This window comes from Capra hircus, chromosome 15, assembly GCF_001704415.2.
Source record: "Capra hircus breed San Clemente chromosome 15, ASM170441v1, whole genome shotgun sequence".
Taxonomy (NCBI): Eukaryota; Metazoa; Chordata; class Mammalia; order Artiodactyla; family Bovidae; genus Capra; species Capra hircus.
In genome coordinates, this window is record NC_030822.1 from 2,506,609 (window position 1) to 2,530,687 (window position 24,079).

Here is a 24,079-nt window from a genome sequence, read left to right on the forward strand (position 1 = left end):
GTGTTGGAGAAAAGTCTTGAGAGTCTCTTGGACTGCAAAGAGATCCAACCAGTCCATCCTAAAGGAAATCAGTCCTGAGTGTTCACTGGAGGGACTGACGTTGAAGCTGAAACTCCAATACTTTGGCCACCTGATGGGAAGAGCTGACTCACTGGAAAAGTCCCTGAGGCTGGGAAAGAGTAAAGGCGGGAGGAGAAGGCGACAACAAGGGATGAGATGGTTGGATGGTATCACCAACTGGATGGACATGAGTTTGAGTAAACTCCAGGTGTTGGTGATGATGGACAGGGAGGCCTGGTGTGCTGCAGTCCACGGGGTCACAAAGAGTCAGACACGACTGAGCGACTGAACTGAAGTGAATGTTCTCAGTTCTCCGCAGTGTATACCTAAGGGAGGAAATGCTGGGTTTCAGCGCTGACTCTGGAATTATGTGACGCTCGGCCAAGCCGTTTTTCCGAAGTCGCTGCACCGTTTTATTTACATTCCTCGTGCAAAGGTTGACCGTGACTATTTGTGGGGCTGAATAAATCATCTCTCCGCCGTGAGCTGGAGACTGTTACCTCCTGGAAGAGGGAGGCTCGGCACTGCGAGTGCCTCGGGCAGATCCGCACACATGACCGGCTGCAGGGCAAGAAGGGGAGCCCGGCTGCGACCAGGAACGCAGTCCTGACACCCCAGGGGGAGGCTGGTGGGCCAGCAGCTCACAGGACACGCAAGGCGACAGCCCAGGTGTCCTCCGCTCTGGGACAGAGTCTAGACGGGGTTACTATGGGGGCGGGTGAACCCTATGACTCTGATACGGGGGTGAGTCTCTGGTCTCTTCTCTGAGACTTTCCAGGGCGTCCCCGTGGTTAAGACTCCAGGTTTCCACTGCAGGGGCCGAGGGTTAATTCCTGGTCTGGGAACTAGGACCCTAACTGCCATTATCGTGTGCCCCTGCTGCTGCTGAGTCGCTTCAGTCGTGTCCAACCCTGTGCGACCCCATGGACTGCAGCCGACCGGGCTCCCCCGTCCCTGGGATTCTCCAGGCGAGAACACTGGAGTGGGGTGCCATTTCCTGCTCCAGTGCATGAAAGTGAAAAGTGAAAGTGAAGCTGCTCAGTCATGCCGACTCTTAGCGACCCCATGGACTGCAGCCCACCAGGCTCTTCCGTCCACGGGCTTTTCCAGGCAACAGCACTGGAGTGGGTGCCGCTGCCTTAAAGTCCCTCTCTTTTCAAACTGTAGTTATCGATTTGTGGCTGCACTGGGTCTCCACGGCTGTGAGCGGGCCTTCTCCGGCTGAGGCGAGCAGCGGCTGCTCCCCGGCTGTGTAAGGGCTTCTCATCGCACTGGCCCCTCTTGTCTCAGAGCAGCGGCTCTGGGCATGCGGGCTTCAGCAGCTGTGGCCCAAGGGCCTAGTTCCTCCTTGGCAAGAGGGCTCTTCCCGGACCAGCGATCGGACCTGTGTCTCCCATGTGGGCAGGCAGGCTCTCGACCCCTGGACCACCAGAGGAGCCCTATTTTTTAAATTATTATTCTCTGAACCATCACAGTGGCTTCTTACCTGCTCTCAAGTCCTTCTTCTTTCTACTCCTTAAACACAGAAACCCGACCGCATCTATCTCCTTCCTTAAAAACATACAAACTAAACTAAAAGCAAACAGAAGCTGGGCATTCCCATCACCTAGCTCACAAAGGAAGACTTCTCACAAGAGAAGACTGCGCACGGGCCTCACCAGGTGGGCCACAGCGAAACCAGGCTGATTACATTCTTTGCAGCCAAAGATAGAGACGCTCTAAGCAGGCAGGAAAAACAAGACCGGGAGCTGACTGTGGCTCATATCAGGAACTCCTTACTACCAAATTCAGACTGAAATTGAAGAAAGTAGGGAAAACTTATGATTATACAGTGGAAGTGAGAAATAGATTCAAGGGATTAGATCTGATAGCGTGCCTGAAGAACTATGGACAGAGGTTCATGACATTATACAGGAGACAGGGAGCAAGACCATCCCCAAGAAAAAGAAATGCAAAAAGGTGAAATGGTTGTCTGAGGAGGCCTTACAAATAGCTATGACAAGAACAGATGAGAAAGGCAAAGGAGAAAAGGAAAGCTATACCAATTTGAATGCAAAGTTCCAAAGAATAACAAGGAGAGATAAGAAAGCCTTCCTCAGCGATCAGTGCAAAGAAATAGAGGAAAACAAAAGAATGGGAAACATCTCTTCAAAAAATTAGAGATACTAAGGGAACATTTCATGCAAAGATGAGCACGAAAAAGGACAGAAATGGTATGAAGCAGAAGATATTAAGAAGAGATGGCAAGAATGCACGGAAGAACTGTACAAAAAAGATCTTCATTACCCAGATAATCACGATGGTGTGATCACTCACCTAGAGCCAGACATCCTGGAATGTGAAGTCAAGTGGGCCTTAGGAAGCATCACTATGAACAAAGCTAGTGGAGGTGATGGAATTCCAGTTGAGCTATTTCAAATCCTGAAAGGTGATGCTGTGAAAGTGCTGCACTCAATATGCCAGCAAATTTGGAAAACTCAGCAGTGGCCACAGAACTGGAAAAGGTCAGTTTTCATTCCAATCCCAAAGAAAGGCAATGCCAAAGAATGCTCAAACTATCGCACAATTGCACTCATCTCACATGCTAGTAAAGTAATGCTCAAAATTCTCCAAGCCAGGCTTCAAACAGTATGTGAACCATGAACTTCCAGATGTTCAAGCTGGTTTTAGAAAAGGCAGAGGAACCAGAGATCAAATTGCCAACATCCACTGGATCATGGAAAAAGCAAGAGAGTTCCAGAAAAACATCTACTTCTGCTTTATTGACTATGCCAAAGCCTTTGTGTGGATCATAATGAACTGTGGAGAATTTTAAAGAGATGGGAATACCAGACCACCTGACCTGCCTCTTGAGAAATCTGTATGCAGGTCAAGAGGCTACAGTGAGAACTGGACATGGAACAACAGTCGGTTCCAAATAGGAAAAGGAGTACGTCAAGGCTGTATATTGTCACTCTGCTTATTTAACTTATATGCAGAGTACATCATGAGAAACGCTGGGCTGGAGGAAGCACAAGCTGGAATCAAGTTTGCCAGGAGAAATATCAATAACCTCAGATACGCAGATGACACCACCCTTATGACACCCTTATGGTGAAGAGGAACTAAAGAGCCTGTTGATGAAAGTGAAAGAGGAGAGTGAAAAAGTTGGCTTAAAGCTCAACATTCAGAAAACGAAGATCATGGCATCCAGTCTCATCACTTCATGGCAAATAGATGGGGAAACAGTGGAAACAGTGGCAGACTTTATTTTGGGGGGCATCAAAATCACTGCAGATGGTGACTGCAGCCATGAAATTAAGACTCTTGCTCCTTGGAAGGAGAGTTATGACCAACCTAGAAAGCATATTAAAAAGCAGAGATGTTACTTCACCAACAAAGGTCCATCTAGTCAAAGCTATGGTTTTTCCAGTAGTCATGTATGGATGTGAGAGTTGGACTATAAAGAAAGCTGGGCACCGAAATATTGATGCTTTTGAACTGTGATGTTGAAGAAGACTCTTGAGAGTCCCTTGGACTGCAAGGAGATCCAACCAGTCCATCCTAAAGGAAATCAGTCCTGAATATTCATTGGAAAGATTGATGCTGAAGCTGAAACTCCAATACTTTGGCTACCTGATTCGAAGAACTGGCTAATTGGAAAAGCCCCTGATGCTGGGAAAGACTGAAGGCAGGAGGAGAAGGGGACGACAGAGGATGAGATGGTTGGATGGCATCACCAACTGGATGGACATGAATCTGAGTGAACTCTGGGAGTTGCTGATGGACAGGGAGGCCTGGCGTGCTGCAGTCCTTGAAGTCACAAAGAGTCGGACATGACTGAGCGACTGAACTGAACTGAACTGAACTGACTGATTTCACAAAGTGGGAAATCCTTGGCCTGGCAGAGGTCCTTCTAAACTGACCCCAGCCATCCTTTCCAGCTCCCTTTCTCACTCTGCTCTTCCCGTTATTGGACAGACATTTACCAGCGGCTGTTACAGGTCAGGTCCCGGGATGGGTTGTAGGCATAATACAAACCAGCCACAACGTGGTTCCCACTGTGCCTGCCCTCCAGGGACTTCTAGCTCCTGGGGAGGGAGCAGGCAAGATACTGCTGATTCTAGATCAGGGTGAGCATTTCATCTCAGGATAGAATAGCATTGAGCAGGCCAGCGGGGGGCGGGGGAGCACCTCTAACCCAGCCTAGGAGATCAGAGCTTCCAGCCAAAAGGGGAAACTGGAGAAGAGCTGCGAAGGAGGAGATGAAGGAGGGAATCTGTCTTTCCCACAAGAAGGAATCGCAGGCGCAAAGGGAAGGCGATGTGGGAGCAGCAGCCTCACACTTCATTCCACAGGTGCTTCCCGAGTGCCCTTAGCTGCCAGGGGTTGTTTCTGGCGCTGGAGACACCGCAGTGAACACAGCAGACCAGACCCTCGTCCCCATGCAGCCGACAGGTCTCCACACAGCCGACGGGTCCCCACACAGCCAACGGGTCTCCACACAGCTGACAGGTCCCTGCACAGCCGACAGGTCTCCACGCAGCCAACGGGTCCCCACGCAGCCGACGGGTCCCCACGCAGCCGTCGGGTCCCCGCACAGCCGACGGGTCCCCACGCAGCTCACAGGTCCCCAGGTGAAAAGATGCAAATATGGGCTGGAGAGAAAGGCAAGCATTAACAGCCACAGGGGAGCCGTGGACCCCCAGAGTCTGTGGAGCTGGGTCCACAAAACCCCTGGAATTTGGATGTAGATATGTGTGTGTCTGCGTGTTCACACAGGCCTGTTCACAGGGAATGGTCTCATAACATTTTATTACTTTCTCGAAGCGACCTGTCCAGGACCGCCTTGGGTCACGGGGTCCTTATTCTAGAGCCCCTGGTGCGAAGCTAAGGAGTTCGACCTTGATCTGGAAGTTCTGGGAGCCAGTCGTGCGTTTTGAGAGGCGAAACCCTCAGTGCCTGAGACCCACTGCACCCCTGCCACAGAGAAGTCCTGGCGCCTCTCCAGCTGCTAAGCTTCTGCTTTCGCTGTTTCCTCCCGACCTGGAGGTATGGGAAAGACCACCCTTCAAAGCCAGCCAGCCCTGACTTTCCATCCCGTTTAGACCTACTGTTTTCCAGCTGCTAGCCCCCAGGCCTGCCCCCCTGTGACAAGCTCCGAGGTTTAAATGAGCCTGTGATGTTTTGAGGATTTAATGGTAACTTTTGCTTGGAAAAGTATGGGCTTCCCTGGAGGCTCAGACCGTAAAGAGTCTTTCTGCAATGTGGTAGACCCTGGTTTGATCCCTGGGTCAGGAAGACCCCCTGGAGAAGGGAAGAGATACCCCACTCCAGTATCCTTGCCTGGAGAATCCCATGGACAGAGGAGCCTGGAGGGCTACAGTCCATGGGGTCGCAAAGAGTTGGACATGACTGAGCGACCGACAAACACTTTGCCTGGAAAGTGCCCAGCATACATTAGCCACTCAGCAAATGTGAGCTCCTCTCATGGCGAAGTGGCTCAGCTGTTTAGAGAGTCCCTCTTGTCTGGGGCCTGGAATGTCCTGGGCAGTTGCTCACATGGCCAAAGAGCTTTGTGAACAGCATCAACATCACTCTTCAGACACCGCAATAAACTCACACCTGTACTGATGGGCCCTTGCCCTCGTCCCGTGAGTCCACACCACAGTTCACCCTCTGTTTTACAGAGGAGGAAACTGAGGCTCAGGGAGGTCCAGGGACTGTCTGGAGGGCTCCCCTCACCACATCTATAATAATAATGACAATGGCAGCAGTAACAGCCGCAGTGAAGTCTGATTATGCTTGCTTTGTGCCAAGAGCTGCCGCGAGCATTTTGCCTGCCTCAGAACCCCCAATTCCAGCCCCCAGCTCTCCAGCAGTCCTCCCATAGGTACCGCTGTAAGGTAGGTGCTGTTGTTACCACAACTTAGAGAAGGAAAGGGAGGTTCAGAGAGGCCAAGCAACTCGCTCAAGGTAGCCCGGGGCAGTGTTCACGTCCACTCTCAGAGCTCAATCTGACTACCTCTGCAAGGAAATCCGTGTCACTCTGCCTCCCTCGGAAAACTGCTCCCCAACTGCACAGTTCAAAACCCCACCCGCCCCCGCCCGCCCCGCCCCCGCCCCCGCCCCGCCCCGGGATCGCGGTCAGCGCGCTCCAGCCGAGTTGTTCTTTGAAGTGGCCGAGGATGCAGAGAGGGCTGCCTGGTTCTCCTGGGGGGCCGGGGCAGAGGCTAGGGGCATGGAGATGGGTGGACATTTTAGGCGCAGGGCCGTGTGCCCGGGAGGGTGTCTGAGTATTCGGGATCGAGTCACGTGCTCGTGAAACTCGACCTAGGGGCAGGGTTTGGGCAGGGAACCCCCGCCCCCAGCTCGGGGCGCAGCCCCGGACGGGCGTCAATACAGCTGTTGGCTCGTTCGTCGATTCACCTCGTCCTAGCCTCGCCGCGCGGACTGGGAGCCGCCCCGAGGCGTCGTGCCCCCCGACCTCCTCCAATGGAACAGGGGCGGTGAGAGCCCCAGGCGGAACCTCCGAGGCCGCGAGCGCCGGGACGGTCCCGAGCTGGGCCCGCCGGACGCCGGGCACCGGACACCAGACGCCGACGGGTCCGCGGCCACGCGAGGCGCGTCTGCCCGGGTCAGAGGTGAGCGGCCCGCGGGGCTGGGCTGGGGGGTCCCCGAGCGCCGGGGCTCCCCGGGTGGCTCCTGCCGGTTCTTCCAGGCGCCCCAAGAAACCCTGTCACCTGAGCGCGCGGCTCCCGCCCCTTCGGTCTGGCCCTCTGCACCCTCTCCGGCGGCCCTCCCTCGGCTCTGAGCCACACTCGCGTCGGAGGCCGTGCGCACCTGCGGGCGCGCGCGAAGGCCCAGGCCCATTGCTCAGATGGGAATACTGAGGCTCCCGGGGGCAGGCACTCGCGCCTCCCCCACCCCCCACCCGGCGGGGCTCTGCGGCCCGGCCCGCCCCTCTCCTCTGCGATTTCCTCGGGCTCTCCTTCCCCCAGTCCCGGCCGCTCTCCGCCCCGGCGCCGCCCGCGTGCTGTCCCCTCCCGCGGCGGCGGCCGTGCCCGAGGCTGGGGCGGGGGCAGGGCGGGGGGAGCGCGGGCGGCTTCTCTGCCTCTGGTAAACACGCCTGCCCGCCAGCCCCTCCGCTGCCCAGGCCCTTATTGAGTCAGCGGCCGCCGGACTTCCTGCGGGAACCCGAGCCCCCTCCCCGGACAGGAGAGGACGGGCGGGCGCCTCGGGTGAGCGGGGGGCTCGGGGGGCGCGGAGGGCCCGCCTGGGGCGCCTTCCACGTGGCAGCTGCCGGCCGGGAGCGAGAGCCCGCGGGCACTTGGGTCGCCCGGCGCGGGAAGGGGCCGGGCCCGCGGGAGCCCGGCCCCGGGGGAGAGGAGTGGTCTCCCCGGGGCCACGGGAAGACGGAGGGAGGCAGGGGGGTGTCCCGGGGCTGCCATCGGACTTCCCGTTCCTCATCCTGCTCGCCTCGGGGGTTCCTTCCTGGAGCTGGAGGCTGGCTGGCGGCCGGCGGCGGCTTCAGAGCGCGCCCTGCCCCTGGCTGACCTCTGGGGACTCCGGGAAGCGCGGGTTTGGACGCCCGGAGCCGGGCACCGCTTGCCTGGGCCTCGGTGGAGAAGCCTGGAGGCGCGCCAGGAGTCCGTGGCGCGCAGACAGGACCTTCCGGTCCCTGATAGTGACCAGGGGGCAGGGGGGACCCCAGCTCCTTCGGCGCTGCCCGTGCGCCCAGAGCCAGCCCAGCGGGACCCGCTGGGAAGCCCAGGACGCGATGGGGGCCACCGTGAAGGGCGTCCCCTCGTAGCGGGCGGGCTCAAGGGGGATCTCTAGAGCCCCCACGATAAAGAGTGCTTCTCGGGGTCCGCTGGGTGCTTGGCTCAGTCCCCTGTGCCCCGGCAGGCTGGCCACCGGGATGGCCCCCACGCTGGAGCAGGCGTACCGGCGGCGCTGGTGGATGGCGTGCACCGCGGTGCTGGAGAACCTCTTCTTCTCCGCCGTGCTCCTGGGCTGGAGCTCCCTGCTGATCATGCTCAAGAACGAGGGATTCTACTCCAGCATGTGCTCAGGTACCCCCAGGAGGGACCAGCGGGGCGGCACACGGGGAGGGGGTAGGGGGGAGCGGGGCGCGCCGTTGGAGGCTGGAGACCGAGCTCCCCCAGGTGCTTGGGCACCCCCACGTCTCCTCCAAACTTTCTCTAGAGAAGAACCCACTAACCGAATTCCGTTAGCACTGAAACCCAAGCGTCCTGCCGGCAGCCAGGTTCTGGGTGGGAGCCTTTGGCAATCTCAGGCCTAGGGCAAGGCGCGCTGCAGCTGCTAGCTGAGTGAGGGTTTTCTTGCTGGGGCTATTGTCAGGCTGAAGGAGGCAAAGGTGGGTCTTCAAGCTGGATTTGATCGTCAAGGTGGTGGGGGGGTTGGTGTGCCTCCTTTTCCAGGCCCTTGGAGGCCTCAAGTCACCTCTTATACAAAGTTAGTAGCCTCATTTCCTCTAGGGCCCCAGCTCATGGGGATCTCTGTTTCCCATTTTGGTCACCTGGGCTTTGTATGAGGGGCCCTGAAGGCTGGAGTGACAATTTTAGCAATCTTGGGAACCCTGGCTGTCTTCAAGTGCCCAGAGACAAGGAGTTGCCCCGCCTGCTGCCTGGGAGTTGAGTTTCTCCTCCCGTCTGACGCGGGGATCTTTCTTTTTTGGGAAGGAGGGCGCTGAGCTGACAGGCTCAGCCCAAGGAGCTGGAGGGATGTGGATGGAGTTTGGCCCTGGCCTGCTTATCCTCTTCCTCCAAACGCCTGGCTGAGGAACTGGCTTTGGAAGAGGGCCAGCTTGGGTTAGAATCCCAGGAGCTGGCTGACATTGGCAAGGTCTCTAAAGCGCTGAGCGCTTCCTGGGTGGCACTAGTGGTCAAGAGCCCGCCTGCCAATGCAGGACACATAAGAGGCGAGGGTTTGATACCTGGTTGGGAAGATCCCCTGGAGGAGGGCATGGCGACCCACTCCAGTATTCTTGCCTGGAGAATCCCGGGGACAGAGGAGCTTGGCGGGCCACAGTCCATGGGGTCGCATAGAGTCGGGCATGACTGTAGAGAGCACGAACACAGGCTAAACCATTGAGCTTTGGACGCCTGCTCTGCAAAGTGGAAGAAGGGCAGTGTCTATGCAGTGAGAGGGAACAGTACATGATCTGTGTGGGTGTCCTTCCTGGCTTCTCGCGGCTCCTGACTCTGGTCCCTGCAGCCTGCCTTGGCTGTGAGAGAAAACCGTTGCCTTCGTGGGGGTGGAGCTGGGGCTCCCTTGATTTCTGCACCCTCTCAGCTCCAATCCCCTGCCCGACTAATCCGTAAGCGGCAGGTTGGGTGCAGGATGCGTGGGCATGCACAGCCTGATGGGGGGCCCGAGGAAGTGGGGATTCAAGCTGGCAGCTGGTTAGGAGGGGCAGGCTGGGTCAGGAGGCGCTGGCTTGGGGTGGCGTGCTGGGCATCCTAGGGTGGCTGGGAGAATCAGGCAGAGGGCCGGGGCACCCCTGTGCCAGGGGAGACCAGGAGTCCCCGTCTGTGCTGAGCCGTTTGCCCTGGATACGGGGAGACCTGCCCTTTGCTGCCTCCTGGCCTTAATGCCTGTCTCTGCCTGTCCAGTGGCTTCTTCCAGCCCTCTGCACCTGTTGTTGTTGTTTTTTTTTTAATCAACTTTATTGAAGATTAATTTATATCAAACATTCTGATGAGGTTGGACAAATTTACGCACGTCAGGAACCATCACCATATTCAATATTTAGAATATTTCTGTCACCTGCAAAACTCCGTCCCTTTTGCTGCCCATTGTCCAGCAAAAATATGGATAGAGGCCGATTAAGATAGAAGTCTCATAGCTTACAGTTCACCCAGTGAAAGTACACAAGCTGGGGCTTCCTGGGTGGTCCAGTGGTTAAGAATCCGTCTACCAATGCAGGGGACATAGGTTCCATCCTTGGTCCAGGAAGATCCCGCATACCGTAGGGCAGATGAGCCCGCAGGCTGCAGCTGCTGAAGCCTGCACACTCTAGAGCCTCTGCTCCCCAGAAGAGAAGCCACCGCAGAGAGAAGCCTGCACGGCCGCCAGAGCAGCCCCTGTCCACTGCGTCCAGAGCAGCCCCTGTCCACCGCAGCCAGAGGAGGCCCCTGTCCACCGCAGCCAGAGGAGGCCCTGTCCACCGCATCCAGAGCAGGCCCCTGTCCACCGCGTCCAGAGCAGGCCCCTGTCCACCGCGTCCAGAGCAGCCCCTGTCCACTGCAGCCAGAGCAGGCCCCTGTCCACCGCAGCCAGAGGAGGCCCGCGTGCAGCCGCGAGGACCCAGCATGGCCAGGAAAGGAAAAGGATACACGTTAATGGTTTCTAATTTATTCAGAGTTGTTCCAGCATCACCACAACCACTTTTAGAACATTTTCTTTGCCCCCTAAAGTCACCCTGGACCCAACAGCAGTGCCCACTCCTCCCTGCCTCTTCTTTCACCCCCAGTACGAGGCACCCCTCATCTCCGTTCTGTTACAGGTTTGCTATGACAGACACAGACTTGCTTATTCTGAACGTTGCATGTAAATCGCATCTTACAACAGGTGATCTTGTGTTAGGGTTCATTTCAGTCCAGTTCAGTCGCTCAGTCGTGTTTCGGCTCTTTGCGACCCCATGAATGGCAGCACGCCAGGCCTCCCTGTCCATCACCATCTCCCGGAGTTCACTCAGACTCACGTCCATCGAGTCCGTGATGCCATCCAGCCATCTCATCGTCGGTTGTCCCCTTCTCCTGCCCCCAATCCCTCCCAGCATCAGAATCTTTTCCAATGAGTCAACTCTTCGCATGAGGTAGCCAAAATACTGGAGCTTCAGCTTTAGCATCATTCCTTCCAAAGAAATCCCAGGACTGACCTTCAGAATGGACTGGTTGGATCTCCTTGCAGTCCAAGGGACTCTCAAGAGTCTTCTCCAACACCACACTTCAAAAGCATCAATTCTTCAGTGCTCAGCTTTCTTCACAGTCCAACTCTCACATCCATACATGAATACTGGAAAAACCATAGCCTTGACTAGACGGAGCTTTGTTGACAAGGTAATGTCTCTGCTTTTAAATTTGCTCTCTAGGTTGGTCATAACTTTCCTTCCAAGGAGTAAGCGTCTTTTAATTTCATGGCTGCAGTCACCATCTGCAGTGATTTTGGAGCCCCCCAAAATAAAGTCTGACACTGTTTCCACTGTTTCCCCATCCATTTCCCATGAAGTGATGGGACCGGATGCCATGATCTTCGTTTTCTGAATGTTGAGCTTTAAGCCAACTGTTTCGCTCTCCTCTCTCACTCTCATCAGGAGGCTTTTTAGCTCCTGTTAGCATGATGTTTTCAAGGTTCTTTCGTGCTGGCAAAGGTGTCAAGACGTGGTTCTTTTCCAAGTCCTTTGCCACCACGTTTTATTTCTCCCTACCACAGTTGCTAGACATTGGGTTGTTTCCATTTGGGGGCTGTTACGGCGATGCGCCTGTGAACACTCATGCGTAAGTCCTGGGTGGACATGTGCTTTCCTTCCGTGTGGAATTGCTGGGCCATAGGGTAACTCTGACATTTGGGGAACTGCAGGGTGCTTGCCGTTTTCCGTTCCTATTGGCAGTGCACGAGTTCCAGCTGCTTCATATCCCAGACAATGTTTGTTATTTCTCATCTGGTTTATTGTGGACGTTGCTATCTTTCTGTGGTTTTGATGTGCATTTCCCTAGCGGCTACGGAGAAGGCAATGGCACCCCACTCCAGTGCTCTTGCCTGGAAAAGCCCAGGGACGGGGGAGCCTGCTGGGCTGCCATCTATGGGGTCACACAGAGTCGGACTCGACTGAAGCGATTTAGCAGCAGCAGCGGCTGATGACGCTTGAGCATCTTTCTCATGTACTTCTCGGCCACTAATGTATCTTTTCTTGGAGACATCCATTTAGGTCCGCTCCCCATTTTTGAAGTGGGTTATATTTATTCCTGAGTTATAAGAGTTCCTTGCATTCTAGGTACAAGGCCCTTACCGGATATAGGGGCTTCCCTAGGGATGTTGCAGGGCACCGGCTCTGGGGTGTGTGGGCTCCTGGGCTTTGGAGCACGGTCTCCATAGTTGCCGCGCACCCCGGCCTCGGGCTCCTCGCGGGTGGGATCTTCCACGCCCAGGGAGCGAACGCGTGCCTTCTGCGCTGGCAGGCAGATTCTTTACCCCTGACTCACCAGGGAAGCCCCGTTTTCACGTTCTTTATAGTGTTCTTCGGAGCACAGAACTTTTTTTTGTCTAACTGAAGTAGAGCTGGTTTATAGTGCTTTGTTCCTTTCTGGTGTACAGCAAAGTGATGCAGTTTTATCTGTCAATACATACACACGCATATATCTAATTATTTTTCATCTTTTTTCCATGATGGCTTTTATTACAGGATATTCAAGGTAGGGTTCCCTGTGCTATGCAGTAGGTCCTTGTGGTTTATCTGTTTTGTAGATAACAGTTTGTAGCTGCTAATCCCACGCTCTTAATCTCTCCCTCTCCTCGCTCCCCCATTCCCCTTTGGTAACCTGAAATCTGGTTTATGGTAACCATAAATTTGGTCTGGAGCATGAAAGGTTTTAATACTGGTGAAGTCCAAGCTATCTTTTCTTTTGACATCTGTGCTTTGGTGTCATGTTTAAGAAACCATCGCCTCATCTAAGATCACAGAGATTCCCATCTGTGCTTTCTTCTAGGAGGTTTACAGTTTTAGCTGATGCATTTAGAGTTCTAAGCCAGTTGAACTTACTTTTGTGGGCGGTGTCCGGTCGCCATCCAGTGTTCCCGGTTGCCCAGACGTGAGCGTGTGTTGGAGCCTGGTTCCTTGGGGTCACCAGCGGTGGCCAGAGTGAGCCACCTGTTGTTTCAGAACTTTATGAGCACTCTGATAAGCGGGCACAGCAGGGCTCTCTTTCACTCGGAGGACTTCAGCCTCCAGACGTCTGGCTCCTGGGGGCTGCCACACCTGCTGCTCTGCTCAGCGCACCTGCTTTCTGCTTCCTGAAGCTTCCCTCGACAGGGTCCCAAGAACACAGACTCGGGCCGGGACTCTGCGTCCCGACTGTGAGTGGGAGGAGACAGCGTGGCTGCCGTGCTGCTCTGCGCTGCTTGGCTGACTGCAGCCAGTTACTCACCTTTCTTAATATTGTTGTTGTTGAATCGCTGCATCACGTCCCCCTCTTTTTTGACCCCATGGACCGTAGCCCACCAGGCTCCTCTGTCCGTGGGATTTCCCAGGGAAGAATCCTGGAGTGGGTTGCCGTTTCCTTCTCCAGGGGATCTTCCCGACCCAGGGATCGAATCCACGTCTCCTGCATTGCAGGCAGATTCTTTACCACTGAGCCGCCCGGGAAGCCCACTAATACCTGCATTACCCTGTGTATAAAGTAGGACCGCCAGTCCCTACCTCTCGAGGCTGCTGGGAAAGTGAAATGAGAGCCAGCATACAAATTTCAGACGCCAGGTGTGCTTTCTTCTTTTGCTCTGCGCCGCGCTCTCCCAGCATTTTCTGTGTGACCCTAGGCGAGTTCCGTAGCCTCTCTGGATCTCTACGTCTAAGTCTGTACAGTGGAGTGGACAACCCTTATCCCTCTTGCTTCGGGAAATGACGTGAGGACCAGTGATGCCGTTTAACAGATGTTGAGTTCATTATCAAGGCACTTATTAGCATTGGCTTTGGGGTGCCCCGACCACCCGTTTCCTTCTTCTCAGCTTTGGTGGATGGCTCACCCACTGTAGGGGCATTGCAGCTAAAGGGGCCTCTGTTACTCAGAAGGTAGGCAGAGGCGACTCAGTTGATGCCACACAACTGCGTATGCCACATAAATGCCACAATATAAACAGCAGCCAGCGCTCACCAAGCACTGACTGCTGGTGAGATCTTTAGAGCTCGCACGATGTTGTGAGGCCCTCACGACAGCTCTGCGTTTGTAGTAGAGCAAGCTGGAACTTCTCTGGTGGTCCACGGCTCAGACTCCGTGCTTCCAAAGCAGGGAGTCTGGGTTCAACCCCTGGTCGGGGAACTAGATCTCAAATACTGCAACTAATGCTGCCGCTAAACACCTCTTATGCCGCAGCTAAGACCTGGCACAGCCAGATGAAATGGAGCCTGGAGGGCTATATATAGTCCACGGGGTCCCAAAGAGTCGGACATGACTGAGCGCACAAGCACAAAATAAATGTTAAAAACAAAGAGGAGAAAGCTGAAGCTCAGAGATGGTAAGTAACTTGCCTCAGGTCACACAGCGAACAAATAAGGAGCAGAGTGAGTGTTCAGCCTCAGCTCGGACCCCGGAACCTTTTCCCGTGGCCTTTAGCCCAAGAGTCCTCCTGTGGGAGTCCTGTTACAGACAAGACAGCCAGCCAGAGCCCAGACCTGTGGGTGTTTGGGACTGTGGCTGTGTCAGCTGCAGGATGGTGAATCTTGGGGCTGGGGGGAGGGGTGATGGTGAGGAAGGGCTCACAGACCCGGGAGACAAAGAGAACGGGATCTCTCTGTGAGTATTGTGTGTGCGCACAGCAGTTCATACAGCCCTCCTCTCCTACAGCTGCAACCGCTGAACCCATTTCACAGATGGGATAACAGAGCCTCAGGATTTCAGCCGCACAGCTAGTGGGGCCAGAAGCAACCATCCCCTTCCCCAGTGTTTCCCAGACCGCTCATGTGCAGTTCACCGGCCTGATTCTACATTTCTGTGTGCCATAGGTACCATTATTTACTTCCTATTTCCTTTTACATCAGTCCACTTAAAAAGCCTCATGAAAACAAAGAAAAACAAAGTTTTAAAAGCCTCATTTTCTTTTCCTTTGTTAAATTATTTTTTGTTGGCGTATATATAGTTGCTTAACAAGGTTGTGTTAGTTTCCGATGTACCGCGAAGTGAATCAGCTATACGTAATACTAAAAGGCCTCATTTTATTCATTTACTTTTGGCCACGCTGCATGTGGGATCCTAGTTCCCCAACCAGGGATGGAACCCACACGCCCTGCGCTGGAAGAGCAGAGCTGTCACCACTGGACCACCAAGGAAGCCCCCTAAAAAAGCCTCAGTTTAGAGTGCGATGCTCTTGGAACCGTGGGCTTGACGCTACTCACAGCTGCACATCGTACATATGTGTCTCTTTGCTGTTGTGTAGTCACCAAGTCGTGTCTGACTCTTTGTGACCTGGTAGACTGCCAAGTCTGTCCTGCGCTGTCTCCTGGAGCTTGCTCAAACTCATGTCCATCGAGTCGGTGATGCCATCCAACCATCTCATCTCTTCTCCTCCCGCCCTCAGTCTTTCCCAGCATCAGGGTCTTTTCTGATGAGTCGACTCTTGGCATCAGGTTGCCCGCCTGCCTTGGGTGGCCCTGCATGGCATGGCTCGTAGCTGCCCTGAGTTACACAAGCCCCTTTCCCAGGACGAGGCTGTGACCCATGAAGGGATATGTGTTTACATATGTATATGTATGTACATGTATGTGTTTGATATACTTTCGAATAACTAATAACTATAAAAAAGATACACTTCCAAATAACTAACAACTATGAATCAGGTACAGTTAACCCTTGAACAGCACAGGTTTGAGCCGCTCAGGATTGTTTTCAGTAGTAAATCATACAAGGTTGCACACTTCTTGGTGGGTTGAATCTGCAGCTGCAGAAACACAGATACGGAGGGACCCCGAGCAGGTCGGGCTGACTCAATTGCAGGCAGGTGTCCTCACAGAGGACGGGTTGAGGCCCCAGCCCCCTGCGGCTCAAGAACCAGCGGCGCCTGTAAACCCAGCTTGAGTGCACACATACCGTGCATACCACGCTTGGGAAACAGTTTCCTCTGACTTCAAAGCCCGACTCGAGCATTAACTTCCTGCGTACGTTTCTTTCACCACACCTCAGGCTTCACTTGTCTATAAAATGGGGGAAATTAGATTTCAGAGACCTCTCCTGTTGTAACCGACACAGACAGAGGTCTAAGAGGTCTTTGCATCCTGGGCTGGCTCCTCTCTTGGTTCAGAAGTCTGGCTTAATCTAAAACAGTGGTATAAACAAACTCATTTACAAAACAGAAATAGAGTCGTATCTGTAGAAAACAAACTCACCATTACCAGGGTGAAAGGGTTGGCAGGGGGTAAATTGGAGATTGGAATCGATTTATACACAATACTATATATAAAATAGATAACTAACAAGGAGCAGGGAACTCAACTCAATGCTCTGTAATGACCTATATGGGAAAAGGCTAAAAATAAAGCGTGGATATATGTATATGTATAGCTGATTCACTGTTATACAGCAGAAACTAACTCAATTATACTGCCATTAAAAGTACATTATAAAAAGAAAGGTCTGGCTTTATCCATCCAGGAGCTAGCTCCTGTGAGTCAAACTCACAAGAGGCGGACCGACTGAAACCAGAGAAGTGAATGCTTTAATGGGCCTTCAGTTATTTGCTATCCACTGGGCTAGAATTCTCCGCCCATGCAAGAACACATGTCCTTGCCAGCACAAGCGTTGGCTTTGGAAACTTACTAAGTTGCTCTGTTAGGGAGAGAGCAGCCCAGTGGAGCAACCAGGAAGTGTTGACTTTGGAGAAGGTCTTGAGCTGGAACTTGGCCTGCCTGTAAGAAGCTGTGTGACTTGCTTTGTTTCTCAGAGCTTCACCATCTATCTGTGAGGGTCACTGCACTCACTTCTTAGGGTTATGAAGATTAAATGATATACTATATGGGAAAGCCTGGCACAACGTTGATTAGCTGAGAGCTAGTGAGAGAAAGCATCATTTGATTGTGAAAGACTTAGGAGGCCCGTGTCTAATTCAGGGGCTGCAGACTCAGAGGCCTGGCAGTTAATGACAATTGGGTGTTAATATCCAGCCGGGGAATACAGCTACTAATAGTACATTAGCTTTGTACGGTGGCGGATGGCAACTAGACATTGTCACGATCGTTCTGCAGTGGATATAAATGTCAAATTACTGTGTTGTGCACGTGAAACATATATTATGTGTCAGGTATACTTCAGTGAAAACCACGATAACGATTAGGCCAATCAGGGCAGCTACAGGATGGTGAATGGTGGAGAGCTTGTAGAGAGGTGACTTAGAGCGGGCAGCCCCTGACGGAAAGGCGTGGCCGCCACTCACCCCCAGCAGTGGCCAGATCTTCTGACATGATCAAGAAAAGCCAGACTTTGGGATTTTTAGATGATAGCTCCTGATTTTAAACTGGCACCCGGGGACTTCCCTCGTTGTCCCGTGGCTAAGACGCCGCCACACCTCCAATGCAGGGGCGTCAGGTTCAATGACTGGTCAGAGAGCTAGATCCCACATGTCGTCACTAAGATCCGGTTGCCGCTAAAAGTAAATGGCACCCAATTAAAATTTGCAAGCCAAGCACGATACCTGTAGGGTTCCTTGCTGGTCACCTCTTTGCAGCCTCTGGTCTAAATTATTGTTGCATTTCTTCCTGTTTTACCTGCTGTCCGATCACACTGCTTGTAGTGTAGTAGATGTCACTGAGGTGTGTGGAGGCGGAAGGGGCAGGTGCAGAGCAGCCCAGCGGAGGAGTAGACAGTGACAATGAGGATCACTAAATTCCGGGGCTGGCCCGAACCCAGAGGGGCTTCCCAGGTGGTGCTAATGGTGACAAGCTGCCTGCGGATGCAGGAGACGGGAGAGGCGGGCTCAGCCCCGGGGTCGAGAAGATCCCCGGGGAAGGGAACGGCCATCCGCTCCAGTGCACTTGCCGGGAGAAGCCCGTGAACGGAGGAGCCTGGGGGGCTACAGTCTGTGGGGTCGTACAGTCAGACACGACTGAAGCAACTTAGCAGCAGCAGCACCTGTTGCTCTTTGCAGTAACCCCCTACATACCACCGAGTTCTGTTCTGAGAGCATGTTCTAAAGTCTATAAGTCTATTAAGTAGGTCTTAAGTCTGTTAAGTAGAGCATGTATTAAGAGAGCATATTCTTAAGTCTCTTTGTTAGTAGGTCCAAAAACTTAGCCTAGGTACCCAACCAACACAGTCGGCTATGTAGTACTGTGTGTAATAGGTTTGTAATACTTTTCACACAAATAATACATAAAAAACAAACACAAAATAGAAAATAGTTTGACTGTTTGCAGTACAGGTGGCACCAGTGGTAAAGAACCCGTCTGCCAGTGCAGGACGCGTGAGAGACGTGGGTTCGATCTCTGGGTCGGGAAGATCCCCTGGAGGAGGGCATGGCAATCCACTCCAGTAGTCTTGTCTGGAAAATCCTGGTGGGCCACAGTCCATAGGGTTGCAAAGAGCTGAACACGGCTGGAAGTGACTTAGCACAGCACAGCGCTTGAAGAGCGCAGTGCTACAGAACAACAGCTGGCACACAGGGGCTGGCATCGAGGGAACAGGCAAGAAAAGCTACTGACTGGAGGAGGGAGAAACGGTGGGAGACGGTGGAGCTGAAGGGTCATCAGCAGTAGGAGACAGAGGGCGAGTTGCAAGGTCATTCGTGCCTGAGATTTAAGGAACGCATGTTTGCAACTTGAGGTTCGTTTGTCGGGGACTTTCTGTATGTCAGCGACCACTTGACTATTATCTAGTACAGACCCCGTGAGAGCTGAGAGCTGTCTCATTCACTGTGGGGTCTCCAGCACATGGAGGAGAGGCTCCCAGATCGTGGGCCACCACTGACCCCTTCATCAGCGGTTCCGGGAGCATCTTCTCGGGGCCAGGCTGTGTACGGAGCTCTTTGCTCCCCTTCTCCAACTGAATCTCCTAAGGAGCCTTGGTTAGCCGTTCTTCATTCCCTGTTTCAGGCAAGGGGCCCGCGCCTCAGAGAGAGGAAGGTAACTTGCCCAAGGTTGCACAGCCAGTGGGTTTTGGGGTGGGAATTCAGACCCTGGTCTGTCTGCCCTCCAGGCGCACCCTGACTTTGCCCTTGGCCACGATGCCTAAGTGAAAATAGGACGGAGGGGAGAGTCCCAGCCTCACGGTTCACTGAGCGTTGAATGAAGTGAAAACCCCTTCTTTCCCTCCCCATCAGCCTTTCTCACTAATCTGTCACAGCTCCCAGGTGGCATCTTACCTGGGGGATGCCACTGTCCTGTAGGACAGTGCCATGCTCCAAATTCTGTATCGTGGTTTCCTCATCTGGAGAGTGGAGATAACTTTCTTAGCTAACTGCTGGGACTGTCATGAGTTAATACAGTGACCGTTGAGAATATGCCTAGAGCATGGTTAAATGCTCACAAATATTAGCTCTTGGAGGACTTTCCCGGAGGTCCAGTGGCTAAGACTCTATGCTCCTACTGCAGGGGGCCCAGGTTCAGTCCCCAGTCAGGGAACTGGAGCCAGCATGCTGCAACTAAGACCCAGCACAGCCAAGCTAATTAATCTAAAACCGCGAGCTATCATTTTATCAGAATGCACTTATGGGGAAAGGATCCTCTAAGTGTCAAGGGAATTCTTGTTACATCATTCGCACGTCACCCCCTGAAGCTGTCCAAGACTCATGGGGGCTTCCTGTTGAGGATCTGCCACCCCCTAACCTTGGACACTGAGTGAATATTTCAGTGCAGTAAATACTTTGATGTGTGTTATCCTGCTGGAGCTAGTCGAGGCCTCAGGTTGGATGTATGACCCCCGGGTGATAAACGGCATGCCTGCCCACTCAGTCGCATCTGACTCTTTGCGACTGCGTGGACTGTAGCCCACCAGGCTCCTCTGTCCATGGAATTCTCCAGGCAAGAATATTGGAGCAGGTAGCCTGTCCCTATTCCAGGGGATCTTCCTGACCCAGAGATCAAACCCAGGTCTCCTTCATTGGCAGGCAGATTCTTTACCACTGAGCCACCAGGAAAGCCCAATAGCTGTTGCTGCCATTTATGGAGCCCCTTCCCCATCACAGTGGGCATGATTCCAAAGTCCCCCGGTCAGCAGGCAAGCAGAGGCCCGGGCACTGGAGGGCCGGACCCCTGAGCCCAGCACGCGCTCCTGGGATGCTCCTCTCGCAGTCACGTGCTGCCTCTCCTCTCCCCTCCTCAGCTGAGAACACCACCAACACCACCCAGGACGAGCTGCACGGGTGGCCCAGCTGCAACCAGCAGGAAGAGATGCTCAACCTGGGCTTCACCATCGGCTCCTTTGTGCTCAGCGCCACCACCCTGCCGCTGGGGGTCCTCATGGACCGCTTCGGCCCCCGGCCCACGCGGCTGATGGGCAGGTGAGGTGGTTGGGCTGTGGGGGAGCTGGAAGGGGCTGCGGGGGGCTGGAGGGTGGGCTGGGCTGCACGGGGCGGGAAGCAACCGCTCCCCTTTCCCTGCTTCTCCGTAGCGCCTGCTTCGCTGCTTCCTGCTCCCTCATGGCCCTGGCCTCTTGGGACACCAAAGGTGAGACGTCTGGCATCCTGTGCCCCCACAGGAAGAAAATGGGTGGGATGAAGGTGGATGGCGCCCCAGCTCCTGCTTTTAGCCTCCCCCAGCTCCCCAGAGGCCCTCATCCGTCTCTCTCCCCTTCCCAGTTCTGTCTCCGCTGATATTCCTGGCACTGTCCATGAACGGTTTCGGTGGCATCTGCCTAACCTTCTCTTCACTCACAGTGAGTATGATAGGCCCTGACTTGGCAGCAAGGCACCCAGGAGTGGGGTGGGCGGTAGGGGCTAGCAAGGGTGAAGGTGGAGAGGGACGCAGATCAAAGGCACATACGTGTGTGTGTGTGTGTGTGTATCAGAGAAAGGTAGGTGTGAGGCTGTATGTGTAGATGAGGCTGTCAGTGTGGATTCCCAAGGCTGTATGTGTGTTTCCCAAGCCCATACATCTGTCGAACTCCATCCTAGGCACTGGGGCCATGGCACAGACAGAATTAATAATTTCCCCTTTCTGGAACTTTATGTTCAGGGGTTGGGGAACAGACAACCCTAAAAACAAACTGATGCATGCTGTCCTGAATGCTGGAAAGAATAAACCTGGTGATGCGGAAGTGAGAGGGGCCCGCAGCTTGAGACTGAGGGTGTGTGTTTGCCGCGTGGTGTATGTACCGTGCGGTGCGAGGTAGGTTAATGTGTTTGTCGGTGTGTTAGACTGAACCATGCAATTGCCGACGCTTGACGGTGCTTGACTTTCAGAGGGTCCTTTTGCCTGGCTCGGCCTCGTACGGGGGTGCTTGGCATACGTCACTCTGAGTGTGTGTGTGTGTGTGTGTGTGTGTGTGTGTGTGAGCAGAAGGGATGGAGGCTTATGGGTAGCGTCCGTGGTGCTGGGAGGGGCTGCACACTGGGCTGCCCCGGGCTGTTTGTCTTAGAGGAGAGGGCCTGACCGCCAGACTGGGTGTTCTGGCTGGATTTCACCGCACCCAGCAGCTGCCTTTAATTCCAGCCCAGGACATTTCACAACTCCCTGAGGAAGCGGGTCCCCTCCTCCCCGCCGCGCTCCGCAGGCCCTCTTCCATTCCGTACAGCTTGGCTCGGGGCCCCGAAACCCTCCCCTCCCCTGCCGTTGGGGCCTGACCTCGAACCCTGCCCGGGGCCCAGGGGATGCCACGCCCCCGCCCCCGCCGTTAGTAATCTCCAGCCAATGCTAAGGCCCGACTCTGGCCCCGCCCCACCCCGCCCCGCTGTTAGTAATTCTCCAGCCAATGGCAGGGCCGGATCCGGCCACGCCCCCGCCCCGTCGTTAGTAATCTCCAGCCAATGGCAGGGCCGGGTTCCTACCCGGGTCTCGGAGCTGGTTCTGCCGCTCGGATCCCCGCCTGAATTCCAGTGCAGCATTGGCTTAGCTAGGCCGGCCCAGGCAGTGCTGGGCGGAGGCCGCGCTCGGACCTCTGGCGGGAGGCGGGTGGGAGTGCACGACTGAGGAGCGCCGCGGCCCCGGCCACTCGCCCGGCCCTGGCGCTTTCCCTGGCGTCCTTGGCAAGCGTGCCTTGTAGAGCCAGGCTGCCGGGGAAACCCCTGCCCGAGTAGGGTCATCCCGGCCCCGCCTCTGTTCCCAGCCGCGTGGAGGTCTCTGTGTTTATTCCCCTTCCTCTCCAGAGCTGTTTCAGATCCCTTCGGAGCCTCCGTTTTCCCCTCTGCGGAGAGGGTTTTAGCCCTGTGTGGCATCTAAGACTCTTCCAGCTGGGGGCTCTGTGGACTGGCAGTGAGGAGTAGGGGTCGGGGTGGGGGATACCCGACTGTGCTTTCCCCTCCTTCCAGGGTCTGGCTCAGGCCAGTAAACAGAAGACCAGTCGTCCTCCCTTTTAAAAAAAACTATTATTTGCATTTATTTTTTGTGGCATTTATTCCCCAGGCCATAAGCTTTTGGCTTTTTTTTTTTTCAGTTTCTCCTGGGATATTTTTTCCTTCTGTGCAGCCTTTTTAGGAACCATCTATTCTTTTTCAGTAAGGATCTTCTCAGTGTGGCAAGGAGAGCTTGTGTATGGGTTGATCCGACCATGAGCTCTGTTAAGTCCTTTGCTACATCCTTGGGGCTTTGTTCACCTGGATGTGCTCAGTGACCAGAAAATCTACACCTAAGCCCTGCAGTTCAGCATTGCTCTCTGCATTTTTGAGCATGTGCAGTAAAAATTCAGCACTCTCGTGGGACCACCGACCCTGAGTCCAGCCCCACCGTTTGGCCTATGGACACCTACCAACTCCACCATTGCAACGACAGAATGGCACACGTTGCTTCTTTAAAGTGACATCCTTCAGATACTTGGGGGGTTTTCAGATGTGCATACCCTTAATGGCCTGGGCAGTTTCACGAGTGTTCTTAAAGTGAATTGCAGATCTGAACTTCCTGATTTGCATGATTTTGTGGGGTTTTCTGGATCAAGAGAATAGTGCCCCATTTTTAGAGGTCACCTCAGGCCGCTTACTGGAAAAAGCACGACCAGTTCTCTGCCGGTGGGAATTCTGGGCTTGCTTTGTGTGTCCGAGCTTCCTCTTCTGGACACAGGCCTGGCCCTGGTCCTATCCCCTCCCTTACTCCCATCCTCCACTCCCAAGCCCTCCTGTTACCTGTCCTGGCTCAGCTGAAACCATGGACTGTGGCCTTTGGGGCTACTGAGAAGGTTAAAAAGCACCCTCCTGGTAGTCTCAGCCTTGGGGTCTGGGATAGAGCTCGTATGGCCAGAACTGGGGAGAAAGTCACTAATGAGCTCCGTGAACTTAAGTACATTTCTTTCCCTTTCTGAGTCCCAGTGCTCAGCTATCAAAGGAGTTGCTCTAGACTGGTATTTCTTAAATACCTAACCATGGCTTATTAACGGGCAAGTCATGATTAAGGGACTCCATAAGTACCTAACTTGGGAAACCCTGGGGTTAAACAGAATTTCTCTTTGCAGGCACTTCTGTGTGTGTGTGTGTGTGTGTGTGCGCGCAGGGTAGCAGGGGAGGGGGCTTCCCAGGTGGCTCAGTGGTAGAGAACCCGCCTGCCAATGCAGGAGACACAGGCCACGCGGGTTTGATCCCTGAGTCGGGAAGATTCCCGGGAGGAGGGCATGGTAACTCACTTCAGTATTCTTGCTTGGAGAGTCCCAAGAACAGAGGAGCCTGGTGGGCTGCAGTCCCCGGGATCGCAAACAGTCGGACACGACTGAGTGACTTAGCACACGTGCTGTGTGTGGGAGGGGGGTTACAGCGGTTTCCCTCATTGATTTTGCCTTAGAACTTTTCTGTTGTGACTCTGGGGCACATGTTCCTGGAGCTCGCTTTGAGGACTGCCAGGATTAGAAGCTTCCAAGCTTTTCCAAGCAGGGCAAGGGGAGCCCTGGGTGGGTGTCAGGGTCTCCCCTGCTCATGGGCATCCATCTCCTCTCTCAGCTGCCCAACATGTTTGGGAACCTGCGCTCCACGTTCATGGCCCTCATGATCGGCTCCTACGCCTCTTCTGCCATCACATACCCAGGAATCAAGGTATGAGGCTGCTCGGGGAGTGGGTGGTGGTCCGTGAGGTTGCTTGGTCTTCTTTCTGCCTTGACACAAGAACTGGGTGCCTGGTGGCTGGTATGTCTGGTGACCCATCTCCTGCCAGGCGGAGGTCAGCTCCCGCCTCCACAGGGAC

General features: G+C 54.3%; 1 protein-coding gene across 1 annotated transcript in view; it reads left to right on the forward strand.

Annotated features, from left to right (window-relative positions):
- Positions 7,133–24,079, forward strand: part of SLC43A1 (solute carrier family 43 member 1) — a 31,818-nt gene continuing 14,871 nt past the window's right edge. Inside the window, exons 1-6 of the mRNA XM_018059066.1 lie at positions 7,133–7,280; positions 7,948–8,114; positions 20,085–20,262; positions 20,373–20,428; positions 20,560–20,636; positions 23,839–23,931. Coding sequence (XP_017914555.1) covers positions 7,961–8,114; positions 20,085–20,262; positions 20,373–20,428; positions 20,560–20,636; positions 23,839–23,931 — 558 coding nt within the window. The 5' untranslated portion in view covers positions 7,133–7,280; positions 7,948–7,960. The remainder of the gene's footprint in view (positions 7,281–7,947; positions 8,115–20,084; positions 20,263–20,372; positions 20,429–20,559; positions 20,637–23,838; positions 23,932–24,079) is intronic.